The 25,394-nt window shown below is 39.0% G+C and overlaps 3 protein-coding genes across 3 annotated transcripts in view; 2 read left to right on the top strand and 1 right to left on the bottom strand.

The window, feature by feature from the left end:
- The first annotated feature begins 3,990 nt into the window (after positions 1-3,990).
- Positions 3,991-10,933, top strand: ap1m2 (adaptor related protein complex 1 subunit mu 2). The gene is made up of 12 exons (XM_062430099.1): positions 3,991-4,133; positions 6,962-7,118; positions 7,305-7,372; positions 7,549-7,679; positions 7,864-8,011; positions 8,424-8,550; positions 8,676-8,818; positions 9,332-9,403; positions 9,600-9,758; positions 9,935-10,060; positions 10,408-10,483; positions 10,638-10,933. Exons 1-12 carry the CDS (start codon positions 4,092-4,094, stop codon positions 10,661-10,663), a joined length of 1,275 nt encoding a protein of 424 aa, XP_062286083.1. The 5' UTR covers positions 3,991-4,091; the 3' UTR covers positions 10,664-10,933.
- A 483-nt stretch (positions 10,934-11,416) lies between these two features.
- Positions 11,417-14,541, top strand: cdkn2d (cyclin-dependent kinase inhibitor 2D (p19, inhibits CDK4)). Its single transcript, XM_062435411.1, has 3 exons — positions 11,417-11,462; positions 11,847-12,005; positions 13,806-14,541. The coding sequence occupies exons 2-3, from the start codon at positions 11,865-11,867 to the stop codon at positions 14,157-14,159; spliced, it is 495 nt and encodes a 164-aa protein (XP_062291395.1). The 5' UTR covers positions 11,417-11,462; positions 11,847-11,864; the 3' UTR covers positions 14,160-14,541.
- An 8,165-nt stretch (positions 14,542-22,706) lies between these two features.
- The window catches only part of si:zfos-323e3.4 (volume-regulated anion channel subunit LRRC8C), a 4,234-nt gene continuing 1,546 nt past the window's right edge, over positions 22,707-25,394 (bottom strand). The window contains exon 2 of the mRNA XM_062433399.1: positions 22,707-24,986. Within this exon, the coding sequence (XP_062289383.1) occupies positions 22,707-24,986 (2,280 nt within the window). The remainder of the gene's footprint in view (positions 24,987-25,394) is intronic.

Here is a 25,394-nt window from a genome sequence, read left to right as displayed (position 1 = left end):
TGAAAATGATGTGTCATGCTCCCTGAACCAATCTTTCACAATTTGAGCCCGATGAATCCTGAAAGTATATTCAGTATATTCAGGTAGTCAGCTGACCTCATTCTTTGGGCACATAATGTTGCTGAACCTACCTGACCAACTGCAGCAACCCCAGATCATAGCACTGCCCCCACAGGCTTGTACAGTAGGCACTAGGCATGATGGGTGCATCACTTCATCTGCCTCTCTTCTTACCCTGATGCGCCCATCACTCTGGAACAGGGTAAATCTGGGCTCATCAGACCACATGACCTTCTTCCATTGCTCCAGAGTCCAATCTTTATGCTCCCTAGAAAATTAAAGCCTTTTTTTCCCATTAGCCTCACTGATTAGTGGTTTTCTTAAGGCTACACAGCTGTTCAGTCCCAATCCCTTGAGTTCCCTTCACATTGTGCGTGTGGAAATGCTCTTACTTTCACTATTAAACATAGCCCTGAGTTCTACTGTTGTTTTTCTACGATTTGATTTCACCAAACGTTTAAGTTTGGTTCAGCAACATTATGTGCCCAAAGAATGAGGGCAGCTGACTACCTGAATATACTGAATGACCAGGTTATTCCATCAATGGATTTTTTCTTCCCTGATGGCACGGGCATCTTCAAGATGACAATGGCAGGATTAATCGGGCTCAAATTGTGAAAGAGTGGTTCAGGGAGCATGAGACATCATTTTCACACATGGATTGGCCACCACAGAGTCCAGACCTTAACCCCATTGGGAATCTTTGGGATGTGCTGAAGAAGGCTTTGCGCAGTGGTCCGACTCTCCCATCATCAATACAAGATCTTGGTGAAAAATGAATGCAACACTGGACGGAAATAAATCTTGTGACATTGCAGAAGCTTATCGAAACAATGCCACAGCGAATGCGTGCTGTAATCAAAGCTAAAGGCGGTCCAACAAAATATTAGAGTATGTGACCTTTTTTTTGGTGGCGACTTTTTTTTTGGCCAGGTAGTGTATAATCCTGGAGGGGAGCCTCTCTAGACTTCCTTCAGCCTTACCAACCATTTCACTGGGTTAAAACGATGACAAAGGGCTGCTGTAAATGCTCATTGTTGTTAGTATGGCCATAGCTAGAAATTCTGGGTACCTGAAAGATTATTTCTCTGGAAACACCTTTTTAAAAATGTAATATTTCTGCTGGATTATCATTGCCCATCTCAAACTTTTGATACAGTCCCCACTGCTTTTTTAGAGCCGCAACTAATCATTGTTTTAATGATGATGATTGTTATTTATTACTTTTATTGATTTGATTTCTGGATTAATTGCTTTGTCTTTAAAATGGAAAAAATGTATTTAATCTTTTACAGTAAAGAAATAGTAGTGGGGAACTACTGTTTAACTTTAGGTCAAATGCAGTTCAATGCAGTTGGAGCTGCAGGCGGAAAAAAATAACAAAAAGTATTTTTTCACATCTCGTCTGACTGAGAAACACACATGTTTGTGTTGGGTCTCAGCCACTTTAGAAGGAAGCTGTTGTGTCTGGATTTGTCCTCCTCTTCTGTATAATCCAGATCACATGAACCAGTTCGGTAGAGTCAAACGCATTATACATATAGTCAAAGCTGAGGGGCTGAACTATGGTGCTTACATTAAGGAAAACATGCCTCCTGCTGCCTCAAATTTGGGCCACAGAGTCGATATGTGAAAGCCAAATATTTGCCGATGCTAACCTTGACTGGAAATAAAAAAGACTGATTATATGAATGGTGACTGCTTTTAATGGCACAGCACAGGTCTGTTTTGTAAAATCCTTTAGCAGAACCTTTATGATTGTCTTGGCTGTAGTTCATATCCTCTGTGAAAACAGCACTTTAAAGGTGTGGATGCCTCCTTTATAACTCATTTATTGGTCATGTCTCAATAGATAAACAGTGACCAGATAAGAAGAACCAAAGCTATATAGACAAAAGGAGTTGGATATTGGAAAACACTGATCTCCATCTGGACCTCAAAGGCACACATTCACACGCCTCTGTTATGGCAGCGTGTTATTCTTAGTCAATGCCTTCCTACACATGGCTGATAAGAAGCAGACACAGGAATATGGATGGAGGCTGGGATCTAGGGCATAATACCACACAGTGAGGCCCAAAGGGGGAGCTGGTAATACGTGGAGGTCTTGTAGAGCAAGATTTATGGCTTTAGAAATTTCCATAGCATGTGATCAGTATTTATGCAATCCTGCAGAGGTCAGAGGCTACAGGTCAAACTCTCCAATAAGGTAGACCAAAAGTGACTTTAAAACCTTTTACAATTACCTTTGTCGACTAATTGTATCTTTAGAAGTACAACAATAAACCCAAAGTGACAAAAATGTAACATTCATCATCATCAAGCTTTATATAGTTTGTGTGAATATAAACGTTATCAAACCGGAGCACATATCAAAAAGCACATTTAACAGAAACAGTCAACAAATCCTCTTCAATAGGACCTAAAAGGTGTATACTGCAGCTTATTATCCACGTATTTCGTTGTATTCCCACGTATATTCAAAGTAGAGAGAGCATTAGAGTAGCAGAGAATAGCATTAACTAAAATAAATCAATACATACATCTTAAACAAAAGATAATACAATTTCACTTTTTATTTTTTTTATTATTATTATTATTATTTTTTATTTTTTTTATTTTTTTTTACAATTTTACAAAACAATTCAATGTCCATAAACACAAAGGGCCATGTTAGAGCATGTTCTTGTACTTATTCAATACACCATTCACCCCTTAAACAGAAGTGCATCTGTTTGGCTTTAAACAATGTTATAATCTTTGCTTATATACTATAATATAATTTTATATAATATATAATATTCCTTCCTTTTTTCATGTTTTCTACTATTCAGAGTGGCTCATTATATGTGCTGTGTACTCCTTGTTGCTGCTAACTCCCACTGTCAACACTGCAGCTGTGTATGATGGAGTCAAGCATAAAACACCACACCAGGGGATTGAACCATGCGCCTCGCTGTCTGGTGGATGAGTGTTTTTTTTCCCATTTGTGACACACAGGTAGCTCAATTAGGGTGCTACTTTTATTTACTTGACTAAATGCACTTTGCAATCCTTTAGCTCAGGCTGAATTGATATACATGTGTATCCTAAGTTTATGAAATAAGATAAGCATCTGCTTTTATGAAGGTATATTATGCACCTGATAAGTGCAATATACAAAAACGTTTGCATTAGATATTGAGGAAGTGATGCCGAAAGTCAAGGCCAACAGGGACACTCAAGGATATTTACGACTGACAGATAAGTTAACTTTACATGGTCTTTGACAGGATGCATGAATGTGCAGCCATAGTTTCAAACACTTACTTGTACCTCATTACTTGTCTATTAATTGTATGTATGAGTTCATGAGTAGCTGAGAAAGTGGTAGGAATTAATACTTCTTCCTACTCCTTTTCAAACATGTAATTTGAATTGTTTATGATAAGTTGTTGTGTATGTTTACAGTGTATTTAATTTCATTGATATTGTTGTTTTGCTTGTATTTTTAAAAATGTTTTTAAAACTTTTTTTTAACTTTTACATGTTTGAAATAAAACTGGAAGTGGTAGAGTGGTAGACACAGTATAAATACAGATCTGGCCGTAAGTATGATAATATCAATGTGGTCAAAGAAACCAAACATGTTCCCATTTAAGAGAAAAAGCAAGATAAACTCTGTACAAATCAAAGATGGACCAACAACATCAACATGATCCAAAGGTCATGCAGCACAGTTTCTCCCTGGTTTGATTTGGGTGTCTGTAGCTCCCTCTAGCGGACAAATTTGACGGTACACCTTCGTCCTCTTCCTCCTCCTCCTCTTATGCTCAGGTGAGGGCAACTCTGGTGAATGTTTCACCTGGTGTGATGACGTCACGGCACCTTCAGGAAACGCTGGAGTCCATTATCACCTCAGGCTGATGCATGTCTTCCGTCTGGATGGCGGAGCGATATTGAAAGCAGTGAAGACTTGAGTTCAACTTTTAAACTGAGTTTGTGTGTTTTGTGTTTAAGTAAGCTTTATTGATTCTGCGGGCACAAACACAATGTCTGCCTCCGCTATATTTGTGTTGGATCTGAAGGGGAAGGTAGGATCACCACTACTACTGCACAACACTGGTCAACATTTATGTGGCTGTACATGGCTTTATTTCAGCGACAGTTTATCAAATCGCAAAAACTGCTTCCCCCTTTACACTGTTCATGTGAAGTTTTTAACTGTTGCTTTAACTGTTAGACATTAATAGCCTCTGCGTCGTTAAAAAATAATTAAGAGCTTGCGCAGACTCATTCATTGGCCTTTATTCCCATTACTTCCGGATACAGGTCTTTCAGTGGAAATACAGGTTGCAGCCTCTAATAACGACATGCCAACAAACAGTGAAAGTGACCAATCGTGTCGCTGCACCTGTACACCTATAGCCTTCAGTCATGGTATTTTACCTTGTTGACACACTGCATGACAAAATCATCCTTCTCTGTCTAAACAGAAAATGTAACCTGACACACAAGTCAGTGCTGCAGAGAAAAGAGAATCACACATGGTTTCAGATGTCCTGTGTGTGATCTGTATAGTAACACATCATGAGCCCTTTCATTTGACCTGATGTAGGCAACATGCTGTTTTTAAAACTCACAGTGGGATATAATCTGAGGTTGTTGTTGTATCTTGACCAGGTGTCAGGTTTGACCAGTTTTGCATCTCTCTTATCTTTCAGTTATAGTTGAGTACATCATTGTTCTTCAAGTGAAGACAGTATGGAAACTTCCAGGAGTTTGTGACAGAACTGGTTCCCCTCTTAGTTGTGTAATTACTATTACTGTAAATCAGAAGGTATCGTAAGCAACCTATATTACATTTTCACAAAATTGTTGCCCCACTGAAATATTCAAGTTATTTGTATCAAAGCTTAAAAATCTCTCTATAGCTCACCTGCCTCTCTTTATACATCTCTTTTTTTGCATGTGATAAAGATTTTTCGTAATTAAATCGAAAGATAACAGAATCACCATCAGAATTAAAACAATATAAATGAATTAATTGATCAGTCAGCCACGAGAAAATTAATTGGGAACCATTTTGTTGTTAATGATTTTTAAATCAAAAATGGACTTCCTCTAGCTCCCCAAACTCACATATTTGCAGGTTTGTTAAGTATTTCATGACAGTAAATAGAATACCTTCATGGTTTTGTGGTTTTGGATTGAAAAACGAGATTTGACACTGGGAATTTGTTTTTATACAATAGAATAGAATATCCTTTATTGTCATTGTACACAGGTGTAACAACGAGATTGGTTCGGGATCTCTTCCCGTGGTGCAATAAAAAGTCAAAATAAATATTATACATAAAAACAATAAAAACAATAAAATACTTCAAGAGCTATTTACACACACACACATATACACACACACACACACACACACACACACACACACACACACACACACACACACACACACACACAAACACATACATAGTCTATTGCACATGTTGCACTTATTGCATATATTACATGAGGTAGCTGTAGATACAGTTAGGTATACAAGGTATACAAGGTGCTGCGGTGCTGAGGGGTTGATGGTGGGGGTGGGTGGTTAATTGTTCAGGAGCCTGATAGCCCAGGGATAAAAAGTGTTTCTGAGCGGTTTGTGCGGCTCCTCATGACCCTGTATCTTCTGCCAGAGGGCAGAAGTTTGAAGAGGCCTTGGCCGGGGTGAGATGGGTCAGACAGGATCTTCCTTGCCCTGTTAAGCCCCCGAGAGTCTGCAATGTCCTTCAAGGAGGGCAGGGGGCAGCCAATGTTATTTTGTGCCGACTTAATGACCCCCTGCAGGGCTTTTCTGTCTTTGGCTGTGCAGCTGGCATACCACACCGTGATGCAGTATGCCAACCTGGGAGAATAATGGTCAGATTAATCATTAGATGCAGCCCTACTTAAGTGCATATTGTGATTGACAATGATGATAATAAAGAAACAACTGCAAGCTCCTTTAAAAAAAAAACAAAAAAACTGAGACATACAGTTAGTATGCATCTATCTGATGGTAACATCAGTGTCCTGTTAAATCACCAATTATGTTGGATAATTTATTGTTGCTGATGTGAATTATACATTTAGCACATTTTTGTTAACAAAAGTTCAGGATACTGATTGTTTTTATGCCTCAACACTGCTGACAGCCATTGTTAGAGGTATTATTTCTTCGGGTTTTCCATCCGTCCCATTCTCCTGTCAACACGATATCTCAGTGATGCCTTGAGTGGATTTCAGGGGTGAAGGTCAAAGGTTGAGGTCACTGGCCTCATCAAACACATTTTTGGCCATAAATCAAGAAATCATACACTCATTATGACAAAGTTTCACACAAATGTCTAGTAGAATAAAATGTTGTAGTAATGACTTCTTATATCCAAAAGGTCACAGGTCAACTTCACTTTGACATTAAAACGTTCTGCAAAAACAATTCTTTAATTATTTATTGTGACCATATTTCACATTTGTGTCTGTGAAACATCCACGTTTTAGAACTTGTAGCTTCTTTGCATCAACATCCATATCTGAAGCACTGTTTACTGTCATGGCTACAACTGTTGTGTTTAGAATCAGGTTTATTGGCCAATCATGTAAAGAAGAAAAAACTTTTTTTTATTTAATTCCTCCTTTAATACAAATATTATTGTATCTGGACAGACATGGATGTAAACTGCAACTTAACTGGTTGGCGGAGGATCACAATTGCTAAATGATATTTCTGGTTTCTGGTTTAGTCCCTTTATTTTCATTTTACACACCACTAATGGTTAGAAATCTGTACTCTAAAGGTAGCATTCTCTTCTGTGACCAGTAACAACCATAGTCAGTTGAACATACACTTGTCTGATAACCATGTGATGTTTCTTTCCCTGCTAAGGTGTTGATATGTCGGAACTACAAAGGCGATGTGGACATGGCGGAGATTGACCACTTCATGCCTTTACTCATGCAACATGAAGAGGAAGGCCTTGTCAGTCCTGTAATGTCACATGGCAGTGTTCACTTCATGTGGATCAAACACAGCAACCTGTACTGTATCCTTATCCTGGATGTCGCAGTCACACGCTAATTAATGAGAGGCCAGAATCGTGATGTACATGTAGTGTGAATCCTATAAGTTCAATTTAGGGTTAAAATGTACTGATGTGAACAATAATTGTTATTTTAACTGTAACAACACATGAATGTGTACATTACTCCCTAACCTGACCTCTACACAGTGGTTGCCACCACAAACAAGAACTCCAATGCCTCCCTTGTGTACTCATTTCTCTACAAACTAGTCGAGGTATGTGCAATTACACACAGTGGTGATTTACAATTCAAGTTTCCAAGGAAAAACAGTGTTTATATGAAGAGCCAATGGAACATAGCACTCAAAGATACCAATAATCCAAAGTGAAAATTGGCAGTTACTCGGAGCCAGAAAAGATAAGGCTGATGTCTGTTGTGCATATCATGCAGGTGTTCACAGAGTACTTCAAAGAGCTGGAGGAGGAGAGCATTCAGGATAATTTTGTGGTTGTGTACGAGCTACTGGATGAGCTGATGGACTTTGGATTCCCTCAGACTACTGACAGCAAGATCCTGCAGGAGTGAGACACACACACACACACACACACACACACACACACACACACACACACACACACACACACACACACACACACACACACACACACACACACACACAGATGCACACATATAAAGTATCTACAGTGTATATGAGAGCAGTGTTGCATCACAGCAGGTCACTTCATATCACATCCTCTCCCGCAGATACATTACTCAGGAAGGGACCAAGCTTGAAGTGGCAAAGAGCAAGGTGCCCACCACCGTCACCAACGCCGTCTCCTGGAGGTCTGAGGGTATCAAATACAAGAAGAACGAGGTCTTTATTGATGTCATCGAGTCCATCAACGTACTGGTACGATGGCATTTTGCATACTTGATATGTAAATTAGAATAGATGGTACAATTGTGGAGTCAACAAATTCCTGAATTAATTCTAAAATGTGTTATTATTTATATGTACATTTGTATTGGTGCATGCTAATATTAATTTTACATTTGGAGCTAATTCTGTAATGCATAAAACATCATAATTGACCAGGTAGTGTGATATTTTTTTTGTAAATCAGGTAAATATGATAGTATAGTATTCAGTATATTAGTAAGCACTGTAACTTAGTCCTATAACTGCTTCTTAACTTACAACTTATTGTAGTAGGTAGTTAAATGTTCACTATATTTTGTGATATATTATAGGGTTAGGGTTTCTCTGCTTAATACTTGATTTAATTGACTGATTTATTCACCTCCCTGTGTGGTTTGTTCAGGTGAATGCTAACGGCAGTGTGATGAGCAGTGACATTGTCGGTAGCATCAAGTTGAAGACTATGTTGTCTGGGATGCCTGAACTGCGGCTGGGTCTCAACGATCGAGTGCTTTTTGCCCTCACTGGACGTACGCATACAGTCTCTTTTCATCCCTATCTATTATCAATCCAGTTACTTAGCTGGATATGCACCAAATCTGTCTGTATTAGTTTTGAAAAGAAACTGACTTCGTTTTCGTTGTTATGTGTTCAGGTGACAAGGGGAAGACAGTGGTGATGGAGGATGTGAAGTTCCACCAGTGTGTTCGTCTCTCACGCTTTGAGAGTGACCGAACGATCTCCTTCATCCCTCCAGATGGGGAATCTGAACTCATGTCCTACCGCATCAACACTCATGTTAGTCCAATTCAGTACCTTGTACAAATTCTACATAATAACTTGTATATAACCCTGTGCCATAATAACCATGTGCCAATTAATGTCAAATAAAAGTATGATAGGTCTGGTGAATGCACACCAAAATTAGGTGCTGGTCATGGCACACTAAGCTCAAATTATTTAATCATATCACCATTGTTTCGATCACACCTTATCTTGTTCAAGGCAAGTTAAACACACAGTGTGCATTTAAACACAAGTACAAACCATATATAAACATATAATACAGTGAACGCTATGATTAACTATTGCTCTTTATATATTTATGTCTCACATGAATATATATTACTATTGATCGATTCTTTAAGCCAAAGTAACATAAATACATGTGTTCAATGTAGAAAGTTAGAATATGAATATCACTGCTTGTCCTACATACAGTATTGTCACATTTAACCTGTTATACTAATGCCAGAATCGTATGCATATGTAACCTAAGACAGTATTTGTATGCTGTTTTGATTGTAACAGGTTAAACCGCTGATATGGATCGAGTCAGTCATAGAGAAATTCTCTCACAGTCGAGTGGAGATCATGGTTAAGGTGCTAAATTTCTTTATTTTTAATTACAAAGGCAAAAATCACTAGTACTGAGTCACCAGTGATGCATGATTTGCAAAAAAACTGTTAAAGCAAGAAAATCAGAATGTAATCAGAAAAAAATATTCCTGATGTGATTGCAACCTTGAACTGAGCCACATGGAGGCTAATGCAAGTTGTCTTCTGTGGTATTTTTTAGGCAAAGGGACAATTTAAAAAACAGTCTGTGGCAAATAACGTGGAGGTGAGGGTCCCTGTCCCCAGCGACGCTGACTCACCCAAGTTCAAAACCAGCACAGGACATGCTAAATATGTACCTGAGAAGAACCTGGTGGTGTGGACCATCAAGTCTTTTCCTGTAAGAGACTCAAAAATCAAAATGTTAACAGCATTAGATTCAAATTACATTACTTTATATAATGACTATTGTATTCTAGTCGATGAAAGATTTAAATGTGTTTTTGTATTTAACTTTCTCTACATCTGTCGGTTTTTCTCTCTGTGTTTGTGTAATCCAACTTTCCATCTATTTAGGGAGGTAAAGAGTTTCTAATGAGGGCTCACTTTGGTCTGCCCAGTGTGGAGAAAGATGAGATGGAGGGCAAACCTCCCATAACTGTCAAATTTGAAATCCCATACTTCACAGTCTCAGGAATACAGGTTTGTATGCACACAGGTTTATGTGTTTATGCTGTAAGTGTCAAATACGGTTATTACCTGTGTGTTAGCTGCATGCAAAACACATTTCCACTGAATCTGAAACATGTCACAGCGTGTATATTATGTCAAAATGAGGGTGATTAAAGCTTCACAGTCACCTGAGATAATCACAGATTTGCATTGGGTGTTTGCAGTTTACAGCACGTGGACTGTCAAGTCAGGTCTCGTAAGACCTGATATTCTGTGCTCAGACTGGCAAAATAAACTAAAGATGATTTGAGGATACACGTTAATATTTCATGCCTCAACAAGTTTAGTCCCTTATGCAACTGACTCTTCTTCACTAGGTGCGATATATGAAGATCATAGAAAAAAGTGGTTACCAGGCATTACCGTGGGTCCGCTACATTACACAGAGTGGAGGTATGTAGTTAATTTTCCATAAGACCTCAAAATTACAAGACATACTGACTTTGGACATATGTGTACTGTTTAAGCAAGTGGTTCAATGCATGTGGTTGTAGGTACTAAATCACATTTTAAGATTTGTCTTCACATTTGCTGTCTTTCAATTTAGATTACCAGCTGCGGACCAATGTGTAAAGCCTGAGGGGATACTGTATATGACTTCCAGAGGAGCATCAAATGATCAATTTAATAACTGGACTGAAAGAATGTCTTCAAATTTCACCTGCTCTATTTAAACGTCACTGATCTTGTTTTATGAAATATGTGTTGAACATGACTTAAATGTTTTGTGATTAATAGACCACTGCTAATTATTAGTACTTATTTAAATGTTTGATCCAATTATTACTTTTAAACAATTTTGTCAGTTTCTTGTATCCTTTTGTATTTTTTTCACAAGTTTGCACCGCCATATAAGGGCAGATTTTGTCCTGACATTGTAGTTATGCATTGTGCAATCACAGTCACTAAATTCCGCCCAAAATTAAAAACCTACACCCGCCTTTTTTCCACACTTGCGTCTGGAGATCTACTACCCAAAGGTCAGAAATGTGAATGAACTGCCTTTGATGACAACAACATAATACGAATCGCCCGCTTTCTTCGCTATGCGCTCTGATTGGTCAGCCACTGGTGTTGCCACGGTGATAGTGTAGTAACAGAGTTGTAGCTCCACCTCTTTAACCATATAAGGAAGAGCGACCGCCTCCAGGCGCACTGTGATTGGTCAACGCGTGTTCTGCCCAATGTTTGTAAATTGTAGTCAGGAGACGCCGCTGTGTAGATCTCAGCGCGCAAATGTATTTTCTAATGTTGATAAACCTTCCCGGCTTGGATATTATTTAAAAGTTACCGGTCTTTGGAGAGAGAGAGAGAGAGAGAGCGGGTTAGGACAGTGTTTGGCGACGTTGTGGATCTTGGTGAACCGATCAAGGTAAGGTAGGCTTCAAAGCGTTTGCTCCCCCCTCCGTTTTTAACGTTAGCAGCTAGCATGGATGCTAACCGTCTGTGATGTTCAGTTGACATAACATAGCTCTCGGTAGCAATTATACTTTGGTTTGAGGGAGGTTTGTTGATAAAACGTACTATTTGTTTAAAAGACCTGATGCAACATTACGGTAGCAGAGTCAGTTAATATGGCGTCAACGGGGAACTGAAGCTAGCCGGATGCTGTGGTAGTAGTAGTAGCAGCAGCAGCAGCTAGCTGTAGCAGACGTTAATCTTCCTGAAAAAACAGCGTGGTTTCTTCTCTCTTCATCTTGACGTTTACTCTGGTGAGGTGCCCGTCGTTCACAGTTGTACATCTCCCACTGAACAGGCACAAAGAAAGACTATAATGGTCCTTAGTCAGATGGATGCCGGTAAAGCGTTGACGGCGGCAGCAGCCAAAGGGAGCACGACCGAGGTGCAGCGGATCCTGGAGGAGTGCAGGGTGCATCCTGACACTGTCAATGAATTTGGCAGGACTGCGCTACAGGTGAGGACTACTGATCCATACTCATCTGTGTATTCACTCAACACATACATATTCTGTATTATTCGGCTACAGACGCGTCTCCTCTTTTCTTGGCACATACGGTACATAAACATTGTGTCATAGCTCCCTGTGGTTCACATTTGTTCAAGTCTGTCTTAAAACAACAGTCAGGTTCCCAAATGAAAACTGATACATGTTTTCTAGCTGTAATCATTCCTCCTGTTCATACTGGGTATTAGTAGGATTCCTTCATAATGCACTTACAATGTAAATAATGGCGGACAAAATCCACAGTCCTCCTCCTGTGTAAAAATGTATTAAAAAGTTTTCTGAAGTTAATATCAGCTGCCCAAATGATTCAAATCAAATAGATTATCTTTTAGTACAGTCTTTTTAAAACCAAAGTTCCTCTTTTTGTTACTACTTCCACCACAGCTCAACAGGAAAACACTGTCCGAGGAATCAAAAAGAGGGAATTTAATGCTAAAAAGACTGTAAAAGTGGCAGATATCCACATGATATGACTAACTCAGACTGATGAAGACTGACATTTAAATGCTGTTTTACACAAAATGACTGTGGACACACTGTTGATATTGTCTGCATCACTTACATTGAAAGCACATTTGAAGAGGACCTTTAATATCTAGTATGAACAGCAGCAATGATTACAGTGAGGAAAACCTCTGGCACTAGGTTATAATGTTCAGATTTTGTTGTATCTGTTTTAGACATGATTCACTTTGGAGGCTGCTGTTTGTGGTGCTGTTGAATAGCATTGCATAATCGTGAGAGGTGTTTTTTAATATTTTGTCTACTCTAGACTATATATCAATGAGGATAAACTAAGTAGTAAGGCTGGAACTAAATATTATTTTCATTATGGAATTATTGATTGATTAAAACATAAACATCAGAAAATAGTGTCAAATGCCACAATCAACTTCTCAGGTCTCAGGTTTACTTCTATAAATTGTATTGTCACCAACACTCCAAAACACCAAAATATTTAACTTGCAATAAAATATTAAAAACAAAATCTGAAAATCCTCATGTTTAAGAGATTGGAACCAGGGTGTTTTTGCTTGATAACTGACTTAAATGTTTAATTGATTATCAAAGTTGTTGCTGATTAAATGACTAATAGCTTCAGCTCTAGAAACACCTTTAACACAAAAAGACTGTTGTTATATGTTCACATTATAGACACAATATTAGAGCTGCAACAATTAGCCAATTCATGGATTAGTTACCAACTATTGAATATTAGTAGTAGTAATAATAGTATTTTGATCTTGAAGTCATTTTTAAAGAAAACAATGTCCAAATTCTCTCATTCCAGCTGCTGAGATGCGAATATTTCTTACTTTAGTCATCTACTACAGTAAATTGAATCTTTGGGTAGTGGGCTGTTGTTTGGGACAAAAGACGACATTCAAGACGACGTTCAAGGAAGCAATGATCAAGATTTTTCACCATTTTCAGACTTTATGGACCCAAAGCTAATTGATAAATCAGGATAATAAGCAACACATGAATCTATAAATAAAATGATCATTAGTTGCAGCCAAACATTATATCAACACCACAGACAGTAACTGTATTTACTTATTTTCTGGATCCCATTTTGTATATTATTAGTACTAAGATGATACTGAATATGGATTGAAGATACTCGGGCTGTGAAAAAAACTTCTGTATTTGATGAATCCTGAGTAAGAACCTGTCATTTCAATCCAGATGTTGAACATAATAAATTAATAAATGTGCTCTCGTCACGTTTGCTGATATCTCTGGCAGGTAATGATGATGGGGAACTCCAAGATCGCTAGTTTGCTGTTGGAAAAAGGAGCAGACCCCAACGTCCAGGACAAACACGGGATAGCGCCTGTCCATGATGCAGCCCGTACAGGATTCCTCGACACAGTGCAGGTTCTGGTGGAGTGCGGCGCTTCAGTAAACCTCCCTGACCAGACCGGCACCTTGCCCATCCACATTGCCATCCGGGAAGGCCACCGGGATGTTGTGGAGTTCTTGGCACCGCGGTCCGACCTGAAGCACGCCAACGTCAGTGGTCAGACGGCGATAGACGTGGCCCGAACTTCATGCGTGCCTGATATGATTGACTTGCTTTTCGCTCACATTCATAGTTAGTCCGTGTTCTGGGTGCTGGGGGCCTTCGGGGTGACCTGAACTTCACACTTTTTGCTTCAAACCTGGTGACTTGAATTCATTGCTGTGTAAAGGATTATTTTTTTGTTAATAGTGGCTCAGCATTAATATGTGATACAGGACACATTGTCTTGGCAGCTTATTGTCAGTGGATGGGTGGCTATATACAGTAGACACCTCTTTTGCACAGTGCAATTTAGGCACCTTTATATACAAATATATATATCTGTTTTCCCTATTAATTGGGAGTGCACATTTGTAGATAGTTCCCCCAGTGTTTTATAATTATTTCCATTGTGTAAGAATTGTAACAGTTGATACATTTTATGTTGTTTTTTTTTAATTTACAAAACTTGAAGTGGTGCACCCTGATTGCTTTGCATAGTTGTGTTTCTCTTAAGTAGATGTACTTTAGAATTTGAATTTACTCTTATTTATTGTTGGAATAGGACTGAATATTCCTGTGACTTTGTAAATAGCAACATTTATTGTGACTTGTTGAAATGTTATTTATACAGATACTTTTAAAACAAAAGTGAAATTATTCACTTTACTATTTGAAGATGAAAGCACAAAATAAAGTGTTGAACTTGAAGAAGTAAAGTCATAGTTTTGTTTTTAAATGGCAGACTGTATTTTGCCACTATCATATATAAATAGCAAGAGGGCACTGATGTATAAAACATACAGCTAAAATTAGGTGATTTTGTCTATTTTTCACATGAATTTAATTTCTGACAGTGGATACAGATTTGAAACTCCAAGCAGATAATTATGTAGGGTTACACTGTAAAACTTTGGGATAGTGAGATGATTAATAGGATAAAAAGTATGCAAAAAATCTACCTCAGCTGAATTTGTCAGGCTAATTGTTTATTCTGGTGATTTACTGGAAATGTTGACCTCCTTCAGGCTTAAAAAGTACTTAAATGTAAATAATCACTGGTGAAACTGCTCACACCCGAAATATGCAAAAAGTGTCATCAGGGAAAATGGATGGAAACTTCTGTTTTCGAGAGATACACAGAATATCCTTCTTACCCTAGTTACCTTGACAAACTCCACAGAGCGAACAAGAATAGCGCTATTAAACTAAACTCAAATTAAATTATATAATACGATTTGTGCAGGTTTGGTTTAAGCGATCTTTGCTAAACCACATTTATAGCGTTTTCCTTTACATACATAATGATCTGATGTCCTTTCTTTTATGAGACAAATCTTTTAGGTCTTTGTTTACTATATTACATGCATACTCAAGTATCCGGCACTTTCCCAAGGTGATTCATCAAGGGCATTTATAATGACTCCACACTGGTATGCAGTGCACAGTGAAAACCCTCTGAAAGGTCACACAGATAGCTCGATTGAAACTCAAAATGAATGAGGGCCCTGTTTTGTCCAGGCTTGTAGGTAACGGTGGCACCGTTTGCTAATGTTTGTGCTCAGGGCTCTCGCGGTACAATGGGTATTTTGTTTGCTTGTGTGCCACGAGCCAACTTCTCAAGCAGAGAAAGGAGATACAGTTCAGTTGACTGTGTGGAGGCCCATGATGTCACAGAGAGACCGTGTACGTATGTTACGGTGCTGTTACATGTGCTTATGTGTATTTCTCACAATAACAACATATCTCTCCAGGAACACATTCAAGTGCTCTGAAACTTTACTCTTAAACCATATTTTGCTTAATTTATGAATTTATTTGACACGAGAATTGAGCTTTCTGTGTGATTTCAACAGTGGTGGAAATGCTACTTAATTATATTGCAGAAGAAAATATACTTTTTACACCACTGTATACAAAATATATAACAGATACTATAATATATATGATGTGTTGTGATACATTAAACTACACACAGCAAAAGATGAAGTAGTTAAAAATAAAATGTCTTCATAGGAGAAGTTATAATTATTGATATATACTGTACAATAATAAATACTTTAAAATGTCACTATATCTGCCTACAACTATATTGTAGTGTGTTATAAACCATGTAATAAACGTTTAGATGCTGCTTATAAATGCCAAACCAGGGACCAGTGTCACTGTAAAAATAATACAGCACTCACAAGACCACATTTTCTGCCTCATGAAAACTTTTACTTTTGATACTTCAAGTACATTTTGATGATACTACTAATATACTTTTTAAAAACTTTATTGAACATCTATCTTAATTAATCCAATTTCAACTCTTATAGATGCTACAGCGATGACTCTAATGATCAAAATGATAAATAATGGTAATACAAAAAAAAGAAAGAAAGAAATGAGTTAGAAAAAAACATAAATAATAATTTCCCAATACAGTGAAGCCCATAAGCCCAATAAGTATTTGTGCATCAGGGAAGAGAGGAGATATGTGCATTTATTCACATAGATGAGACTGAAGACAAAGTCTGTTTTGTTTTATTGTTCATTACATGATGATTTAATGGCTACACTATTTAGTAAAATGTCCTTAACTTCTAATGAATGTTTCTAGATGATTATTTTAAGAAAGTATATGAATACTTCTTCCATCACCAGATTGAAAAGCCTTACTCCGCATTTACATGTTTTCTCCTCCGTTTTGAACTTATATCCATCTATACATGGGCACCTGCTTGGAGCCGCAGGACAAACTTTTCCACTGGAATAACTCTACTGTAGTCGCTTGAGGTAAAATGCCTCCTTCAAGGCTACTTCAGGAGTCAGAGGAGAGAAAAGAGATATTAATGTTCCCCAACCATATTTTCCCAGCCAGTTTTGAAACAGTCAACCTTCTGGTCAGCAGTCTGCTTCTCCTTCTTTTGTGCTACCACACCCTCATCTTGTGTAATAAAGACACACAACGACAAACAATGCTTTAATCCTCACACAGTATCAACTAAATCAGTCACAAAGCAGTTGTAAACATGAGAGCAAAAAAAGCAGCCTCAGACAGGCATGTATCCAACCACTAGGTAGAGCTGCCTGACTTTGCTGAGCAGCAATATGAGAGTGCTGCTGGATGTGTAAACACTCCCTGAATAAACACTGTTGTGGTTCGTTTGTTCTGCAGGTTGGGTAAGTTATAACTTCGCAAGCAACAAGAAACAGTGGGTGTGGACAATAAAAACCAGCGTCAGCCTATTACTCATGTAGCCAAGCATACACAAACAGAGATGTTTGGAGTACATGGTGATGACAAGACGGAGGAAGAATTAGAGTCAAGTGTCTGATGGCAGAACTGTTCCTCCTATTTGAAAAATATGACAAAGGGATGAACTGTCTAACATGCCCGTCTGTTTGAATGTATGTAATTGGAGACTTTTTCATCCCTTTTTTGGGGGAATTTTCTGTTCAGATAGTAGACAGTGAAGAGCCGACAGGAAATGAAGGGAGAGAGGTGGGGGATGACATGCAACAATGGCCTCCGCCAAAACCTCCATTAATGTCTTATACTGCTCAACCACAAGGACAAATAAGGATCATTAATATTTTGAGACTGTAGGCATATTTTGTGCATGTGGGAAAAGGTTTTTGTGCACACATACCATTGGCACAGTGTGTAAAACATTTTTGTAGCTTTTGATATATTTTGTGTATGTGTAATTAGAATTTGTGCAGGGATATTTTCAACATTATGTTTCACAAAGTCTGAGAGATAGACACACACACATTTTCTACCTGTGTGTGCAACACTGACCCTGTTTTGTAAGACTGGACCGGCAGTTTCAGTCTGTCCAATCAGAGAGCAGATGGTTCCATTGTATATGGTACATATAGGCCCTGAATTTTAAGATGAATAAGGGTGCAGCTTTTCCCAATTGTACTTTAGGATGTGTAGATAATAATGGTAAACACTTAATGTGTTGTGTATTAAGCTTGCAGTTAGTTTGCTGTTATTGTACAGAAACACAATTATCCAAATGTATATTTTCAAGTTCAGGTAGACTGCTTTATGTACCCAGAATAGAACAGTAAACTAGCTTTAATATGTTAGCAAGTGTCCGCTAGTGTTACCAAAGTAGCAGCATCAATGCTGGTGAGGAAGTTTTCAAGCTGAATGCAAATCAATCACTCGGCCGCATTACATACTGTTGCTCTGCTTTTGCATTTTTTATTTTATAATGTAAGCATTATTAGGCAAACCATTAAAATATACTTATGAGAAACATTTCTCTTCAGATGGATCAGCAGCTGACATTATTTATGACCATTATGTGTTGCGCTGCCACTGACGATGGTGAAGTTTTATTTCTAACATCTTTTTAATAGGAGCAATATCCGGTCTTCCTTTGTGCCATTAAGTAAATAACTCACTTTGTGTGAAGTTACTAAATACATCTGTGAGAAGCAGCGCTGTATTAGAGACATATCTGCAGCTTTGTGTGACCTCATAATAACACCTATTTGCTAGTAGACATGCGTCATCATTCTCATATTTCAAATACTGAAGGAGGCCAAAGATTTCAGCTCCATCCCAAAAGTTTAGAGTGTAATAAAAAGAGTGGTATCAGGGCCAATACTTACTGTTAAATGGTTGTTTTATGTAAAGCACATTGAGTTGCCATTGTGTATGAAATGTGCTATATAAGTAAAGCTGCCTTGCCTTGCCTTGCCTTGCCTTGCCTAGATCCAGAAGGCCAGATGATCCAAAGCAACGTGGTTTGCAGTCTTCTGAACCAGCCTTTATCACTCAGGAGCCATTGTAGACACAGATCAGCAGCATTGCATGAAAATGTGTCACTGACTCCACTGCTGTGCAAGATGTGGTTGAGTCATACATACAACATATGAATATTGTTCGCCCAGTTAATCTATTTGGCAGTTCTGGTCAAACTGTCATTGCTGCTTCCTGAAAAGAGAAAAGTGACAAAGTATTTCAAAACCACTTTTCTTTTTTCTCTTGGCATATAAGGATTCAATATGTGTATTCTTTAGGGGTCTAGTAAAAGTAAAAGTTAATGGTACAATGGTGTAACAAACAATTCACTGTAGTATCTTTATTAAAACAAACAAACCAATAGCACAAGAAACTGCTTTCTGTGACACTCTGGATATCAGATTCTCCAAAAACAGCAATTTGGGATGACAAATGAGTGACCTGGACCCAGAGTTTCACACTGCCATGCAAATACAGTCTGTTATTCTCTGCTGTTCCTGGCAGCTCAGCTATTACCTGGGTGTCATTCCTGATCCTCTGTGCAACACTCCTTCCTAGAATATGTGTGTTCATATGCAGCAGTGTTGGATTTGTCTCTAGTCCTTGTACTGTAGCATTTACTCTTCACTGCTGTATTTCTCTGCATTTCTGACCTACACACTGAGCAAGATCCTAGGTGCCAGGGTCACTGACACCCTCTGCCCCATTTTTCACAGCGCCTGCTATGCTCACACTCCCACCTTTCTCAAGAAACAGAATAAGATTAAAATGCATGGTTTTCATAGGTGGGCACTCTGTTTTACATGATCATTGATCAGACTTTTTTTTGGCAGCGTAACATAAACTCGCTAATCAGATGAATGGCTGTCTAGGCATAAATGAGGAATAACAACATAATAAGAAATCTAACACTACAGAAACCCTAAAGACACAAATTGAACAACAATTCAGAACTTCAGAACGAGCCAGCATAAAAAAAGAAAAAGACTATTTGTATGTTTTTTCTTGCAGTCAATTTTAATTTAATACAATGTGTGATTGGCCCACTACTGCAGCAGCTGCAACCTATACAGTTTGTGGTGATAAAGTAAAGCACAGTGTATTTGATGGAGTTGGCAAATCAGTGTGCCAAGATGCCACAAAAATGTTTGTGAAATTATGGCTCTAGTACAGACCTGTGGCGTCTGATAAAAAATAAATGCATAAAATGCAGGATCATTTCAGGAAAATTGGGGAATACGAGTAAAATGTAAAAGCACATCATCAAGCTTAGAGAAAACTTCAGGGTGGACAGCTGCAAGGTGTTTGCAAGGCCAGTGTCATCATTACTGAAGGCCTGAAACCTAAAGATACACTACAGTAAATTCTCAATGAAGCTTCTTAATTCTACAGTGTTAGACTTTCCTAAATCCACAAAAGAGACGTGGGCCAGCATTGATGTCTGTGTATCTATGTAATTATGGTACATGTTTTCATTCTTGATTTGCCTTCAGCTTGAAAAGTCATTTGGCAGCATTGATGCTGCTACTTTGGTACATGTGCAGATAATCACTAACTTCCCTCAAGACATTTTACTCTGTGTCTATCTCTCAGACTTTGTGAAACCTCACTGTTGAAAATATTCCTGCACAAATTTTAGTTACACATATGCAAAATATTTCAAAAGCTACAAAACGTTTTGCTCATGTGCAAATTATATATGTGCCGCAAAACTCTTTCACACATGCACAAAATACTTCTACAGCTGCAAAATTTTTTATACATTCACAAACCCTTTCACATGTTCAAAATATTAATGACTTTGATATTTTTCACTGTTCTTTGGTGTTTTCTTGACCAAAACATTAATTGTTTAATTGAGAAAAAGGGCATATTAACAGTTAGTTAGGTGCAGTGCTGATGTCTTTCTAATGACACGTTCAAAAGAAAAAGGATTAAAATGTAGAGAATTGGTTAATATTTTTTTAAAGACTTAACTTACTAAACATATCCAAACCTGTCGTTGAAACCACAATAGTTCTCCTTCATGGGTGTTTTAAAATAAAAACAGTCATAAAGTGGTAAAATAATGTCAAACATTTCACAAGTTATAAACTTTGATACCATCTTTCTTCACATCGTACTGAAAATGAATGAATGATCTGAATGGTGAATCATTCTGAAGACATGCTTTGTAAACCATAAACTACCACACTTAAATTCATGCTTCAACTCACTTAATCAAGCTGCTGGCAATCACAGCATGCAGGAAGTGAATCTTAACCGGACAGACTTCAGAACAACAGAAACTGAACAGAAAGATGGCAGGAAGGATCCGCCCACTCTTATTTTCCTATTCAAATTCAAAAACTGCATTCAGATAACCAGGCCTAAAGACACGCTCCACAAGTATTTCACACTCAACTCAGCACACAAAGTGAAGATGTCAGCTCTGCCCCCTTAAGGCAACCCCTCCTTCCATCCAAGCCTTATTCACCATGACACAATCACATTGTTTCTGGTTAATACTGGTGACACACTTGACTGACACCCGTAGTGAAAAGGAGACAGAAAAAAAGAGAAAGGGAAATCATTGCCAGAGCATTTTGACATTAGTTTTACAATTCTGGCTCTGCACCTTTGGAAATTTCCACTGTTTCATCACCCTTTGACCCTTTCTTTGACAACTTTCAGCCTCTTATATTTATTCTACTCAAATCCATCTAAATAGTGCAAAACATGACAGAGCCTTTTCTTTTTATAGGCTTTGAGGTGTGTTGCAAGATGGGCAGGTCTGAGTATTACTGAGGTATGTTCCTAAACATTGTATCCATGCATGCCAGAACATGACTACACTGCAGTTCAGACTGATAAAGTGGAAACCCGCTGCTGAGGAATACAGAGGAATGTGAGAAAAAAAATCAGAATGAAAACAAGCGTGCATTTGTTTGTAGGAGTAAGAAGAAAATGAAGTAAGAAAAGGTAATAAAGTGAGACAGAGACTGAACTTACCCTAATTAAAAGCAACACCTAATGTACCTCTCATCCTAAAAGCAAAGAAGAGCAAATACAATGACCTCCAATTTAGCAGTTTTAGGGTTGTTTTAAAGTAAACACTGTGTCTTCAGGGAACTATGCATCTTCTCATTGTCTGGAAGTATCATCCTGGGTTTCCCACATTTCACTGTAAATGTTTGATTGTGCTTATGAGGTAGTAAAAACAGAAAAAACAGAAGCAAAAGTAAATTTCAAGGGAAGCCGTACATTTATAAAGAATGCGTAGGAAAGAAAAGAAGAGATCAGTGAGTCACCCATCACCACTGACATCACTGCATTTTATTTTAAAGACAGTTTTATTTTTCTCTTCAGTTCATAATCCTATGTATGAATTCAGTCTTTTATCCATTTGGCTGAACATATAAACAGAACGATGAACACCCATTATACTGCTACTGAAAGGCTTTTTCTCCATCCACTTGTTTGGTGCCTGAAAGGCAGCAACATGAGCCATTCAAGTGTGGGAAACAATTCTCCATGCTGTATAAACCTGTCCAACAGGAAACAGCGCTGGTAAAAAAAAAAAAGTCTTGCATCGTGCTCTGAAGAATCCACAAAATATTCAGTAAATAACAGCCTGAATGAAAAATGCTGGTCCATGACAATTTGAAGGTCATGTTTAGCCCTTTTGAAGTGAGACAGTATTTACAGGTCACTTGATATCATACAAAAATATCTATTTAAAAAATGTATGTAGTTATCTTAGTGTGTGGTTATCCTTTTGTGTTCAGTTGATTTTGGTTAGTTTCCCCTTTGTTCTGTTTTGTATGAAATACTCCCCTTAATGGCACTGGTCAATCCTCTGTTAATATTTTCTTTCTCCATGCAAGTCAAAATACCATGCTGCACTGAGAAAAACTCACCCATTACTCAACCTGCTGCGTACATCTGATGGCAGCAGATCCAGCAGGTTGTCCTCTACTATCAGCCCATTGAGAGTCAGCAGGACACAGTCCACTATCTCCACTGGTAGAGACTCCAGACGGTTCCCTTTGATCTCTAGGCGGACCAGCTGAGCCAAGTTGGCCACTCTGGAGCTAAGGTACGACAAGCAGTTGTTTCCGAGAGCCAACATCTTTAACCTTTTACAGGAGAACAGCTCCTCTGGCAGCATCTCTAAAGAGTTGAATGCAGCGGAGAAAACCTGGAGGCCCTGCAGGATGCCCACTTCAGGAGGAAGCGTGGTGATCTGGTTGTGGGAAACATCGAGGTGCCTGAGCTTGGTGCAATAGAATAGTCGAGAGGGAAGTTTTCGCAGCTTGTTCCAGCTGATATCCAGTGTCTCCAGGGTGTGGAGCTTACTGATGTGGTCGGGGATGTAAGTGATTTTGTTGTGCCACAGTCGGAGTGTCACTAAACGCCGGCAGTGCTGTAGACTCAGAATCTCCTCCACAGTGGTAAGTTTGTTTTCTTTGAGGTCCAACTCCTGCAGATTGTTCAGGCTGAAGACAGCACTCGGGATGCGCTCCAAACCGCAGCCCACTAACTCCAGTGAGACTAGGTTGGTTAACTTCTTCAGGCTGCTGAAAGCTTGGAGCTTGCTGCCTTCGTTATGGATGCACAAACGCTGCAACTGCGTTGCAACATCGGCAACGCTGGGTGGGATCTTTGTGAGGTTGGAGCGCAGAGTAAGGACTCTCAGCGCTTTAAGCTCTCGAAAGGAGTCTAGGGTGGCGCCTCGGGACACTTCATTGGTTAATGGACCATTCAGATGTAACTCTTCTAGCCCATGCAAGCTGTACATCCACAAAGGCACCTCTTCTACACTTTCAAAAGCTACACACAGGACCTTTAAATTTTCCTTGAGATGGTTCAGGGCAGGCAGCTGGAGCTTTGCAGGACAGTAAATCAGTGATAACTCCTGCAGAGACTCGAACTTTGCCACACTGGCTGAGATGGTGACATTTTTTACTTGCTCCAGTTTGAGTGATTGCACCTCAGGAATCTCAAAGATTGTGTCAGGAAGCCCCGGCAACATTAACAGGTGGAGCTCCAACCGGTCATTTGCATTCTTGGACAGACGAGTACGCAGCTTTTTGGCGGTCCACTCGTAGTTGAGGTTGAGCTGATGGAGACGGCTCTCACTGACCTCAGAGAGAAAGACAGCAAATCTTTTAGAATAAAGAGCATCATATTGGTCCACGAGGTGCAGGAGGAACGCAAAGTCATTCTTAACATCTGGTATGTCATTAATCCCCGTCTCCAGTCTGACTTGCTCAAAGGAGTACTCCTTCAGAGGTCGATGGAACAGCCAGTAGAGGGTATAGATACAAAGAAGTCCATACACTCCCACAAAGCAGATATAGCAGTAGGCAAGCTTAGAGAAAAGATGGGCTTTGTTGTGGTTGCAGCAATAGATATCAAAACCAGTCAGTTCAGGAGGAACCAAACAGCGCACCACTATCTCAATGTTTGGAACCAGTGCTGCAGTGTAGATGATGATTAAAACAAACTTAAAGACTTTAATTGATGTTTGTTGCACATACATGATATACAAGAGGTCCGCCTCTTCTACATGAGTTCTGAACTTTTTCACCTTTTCAAACAAAGCCTTGGCCTGCTCGCCTTCCTTTTTATCCAAGACAGAGGCGGCTGACTGAGGCTCTGGAATTTTCTTTTCTTGATTAGACTTGACAGAGGAGGATCGAAGAAGCCCTACAGTCTCCTCCTCCTCTGCTCGTCGATCTGTGGAGTCTTTTGACATGGTGTTCCTCCTCCAACTAACTAATTTCTCTTCTCCTCTTTCCTCAGAAACTTCACTCAAGGCCCTTGTGGTCCAGGGTGAATCAAAGCATTTCCCAAGGATGGTGACAAAGAGTTCAATTTTTGAGGATGTCCCAGGGAACTTGAACCAAAAGCTGCTTGCTACCATGAAGACCATAGTGTGGATCACAACGAGGTAGGGGAAGTACTTTGCATACCAGTGCACAAATCTCTCATAGCAGTAGTGGTTGACAAACACGTACTGGTGGATGTCCAGGTTGTTCTTGCGACCAACCACCTCCCGCACGATGGGGCTCATGGGCTTGTGCTCCCATGTTTCATTCTCACCATAGGTACGGATGTGGCTGCAGTCAATTACCTCGGGTGTTGGGCTGGTGAAAGGACTGGGCAGGCACGCAATCTTGTCTTGGGTGAGCTGTGGAGAATGGATAAATGAATGAATTATTGGGGAAAGAGAGAAAGGACACTAACATGTCTGTGTTATGTAATTGAAGGTATGCATGACAATGAAACCGTCAGAGCCACATTAACAATGAACTCATCCTATTCATACTACAAGTATGTATACAAATCCTAATATATCGTATCCCTCTGTGCCGTAGACCTCCATTGTTGTCCAAAAAACTACTAAAAACACACCAATGAGCCACACCCTTGCACTGGATAACATTTTCCTTCACACTTTCAGTCTCATGGAGAGCTTACTTGTAAACCAGATGCTACACATGCGCAGGAAAACAGTTCCCTTTAGAGTTTGGAGTCTTTGGAGCCATTTCTAAACAAATCAATGTGCCCAAACTCTTTGTGGTGAAGGACAATGTCA

Source organism: Scomber scombrus, chromosome 2 (assembly GCF_963691925.1).
Source record: "Scomber scombrus chromosome 2, fScoSco1.1, whole genome shotgun sequence".
Lineage (NCBI taxonomy): Eukaryota > Metazoa > Chordata > Actinopteri > Scombriformes > Scombridae > Scomber > Scomber scombrus.
The sequence above is the reverse complement of the archived record's forward strand: the minus strand, read 5'-3'. Positions and strand labels throughout refer to the sequence as shown.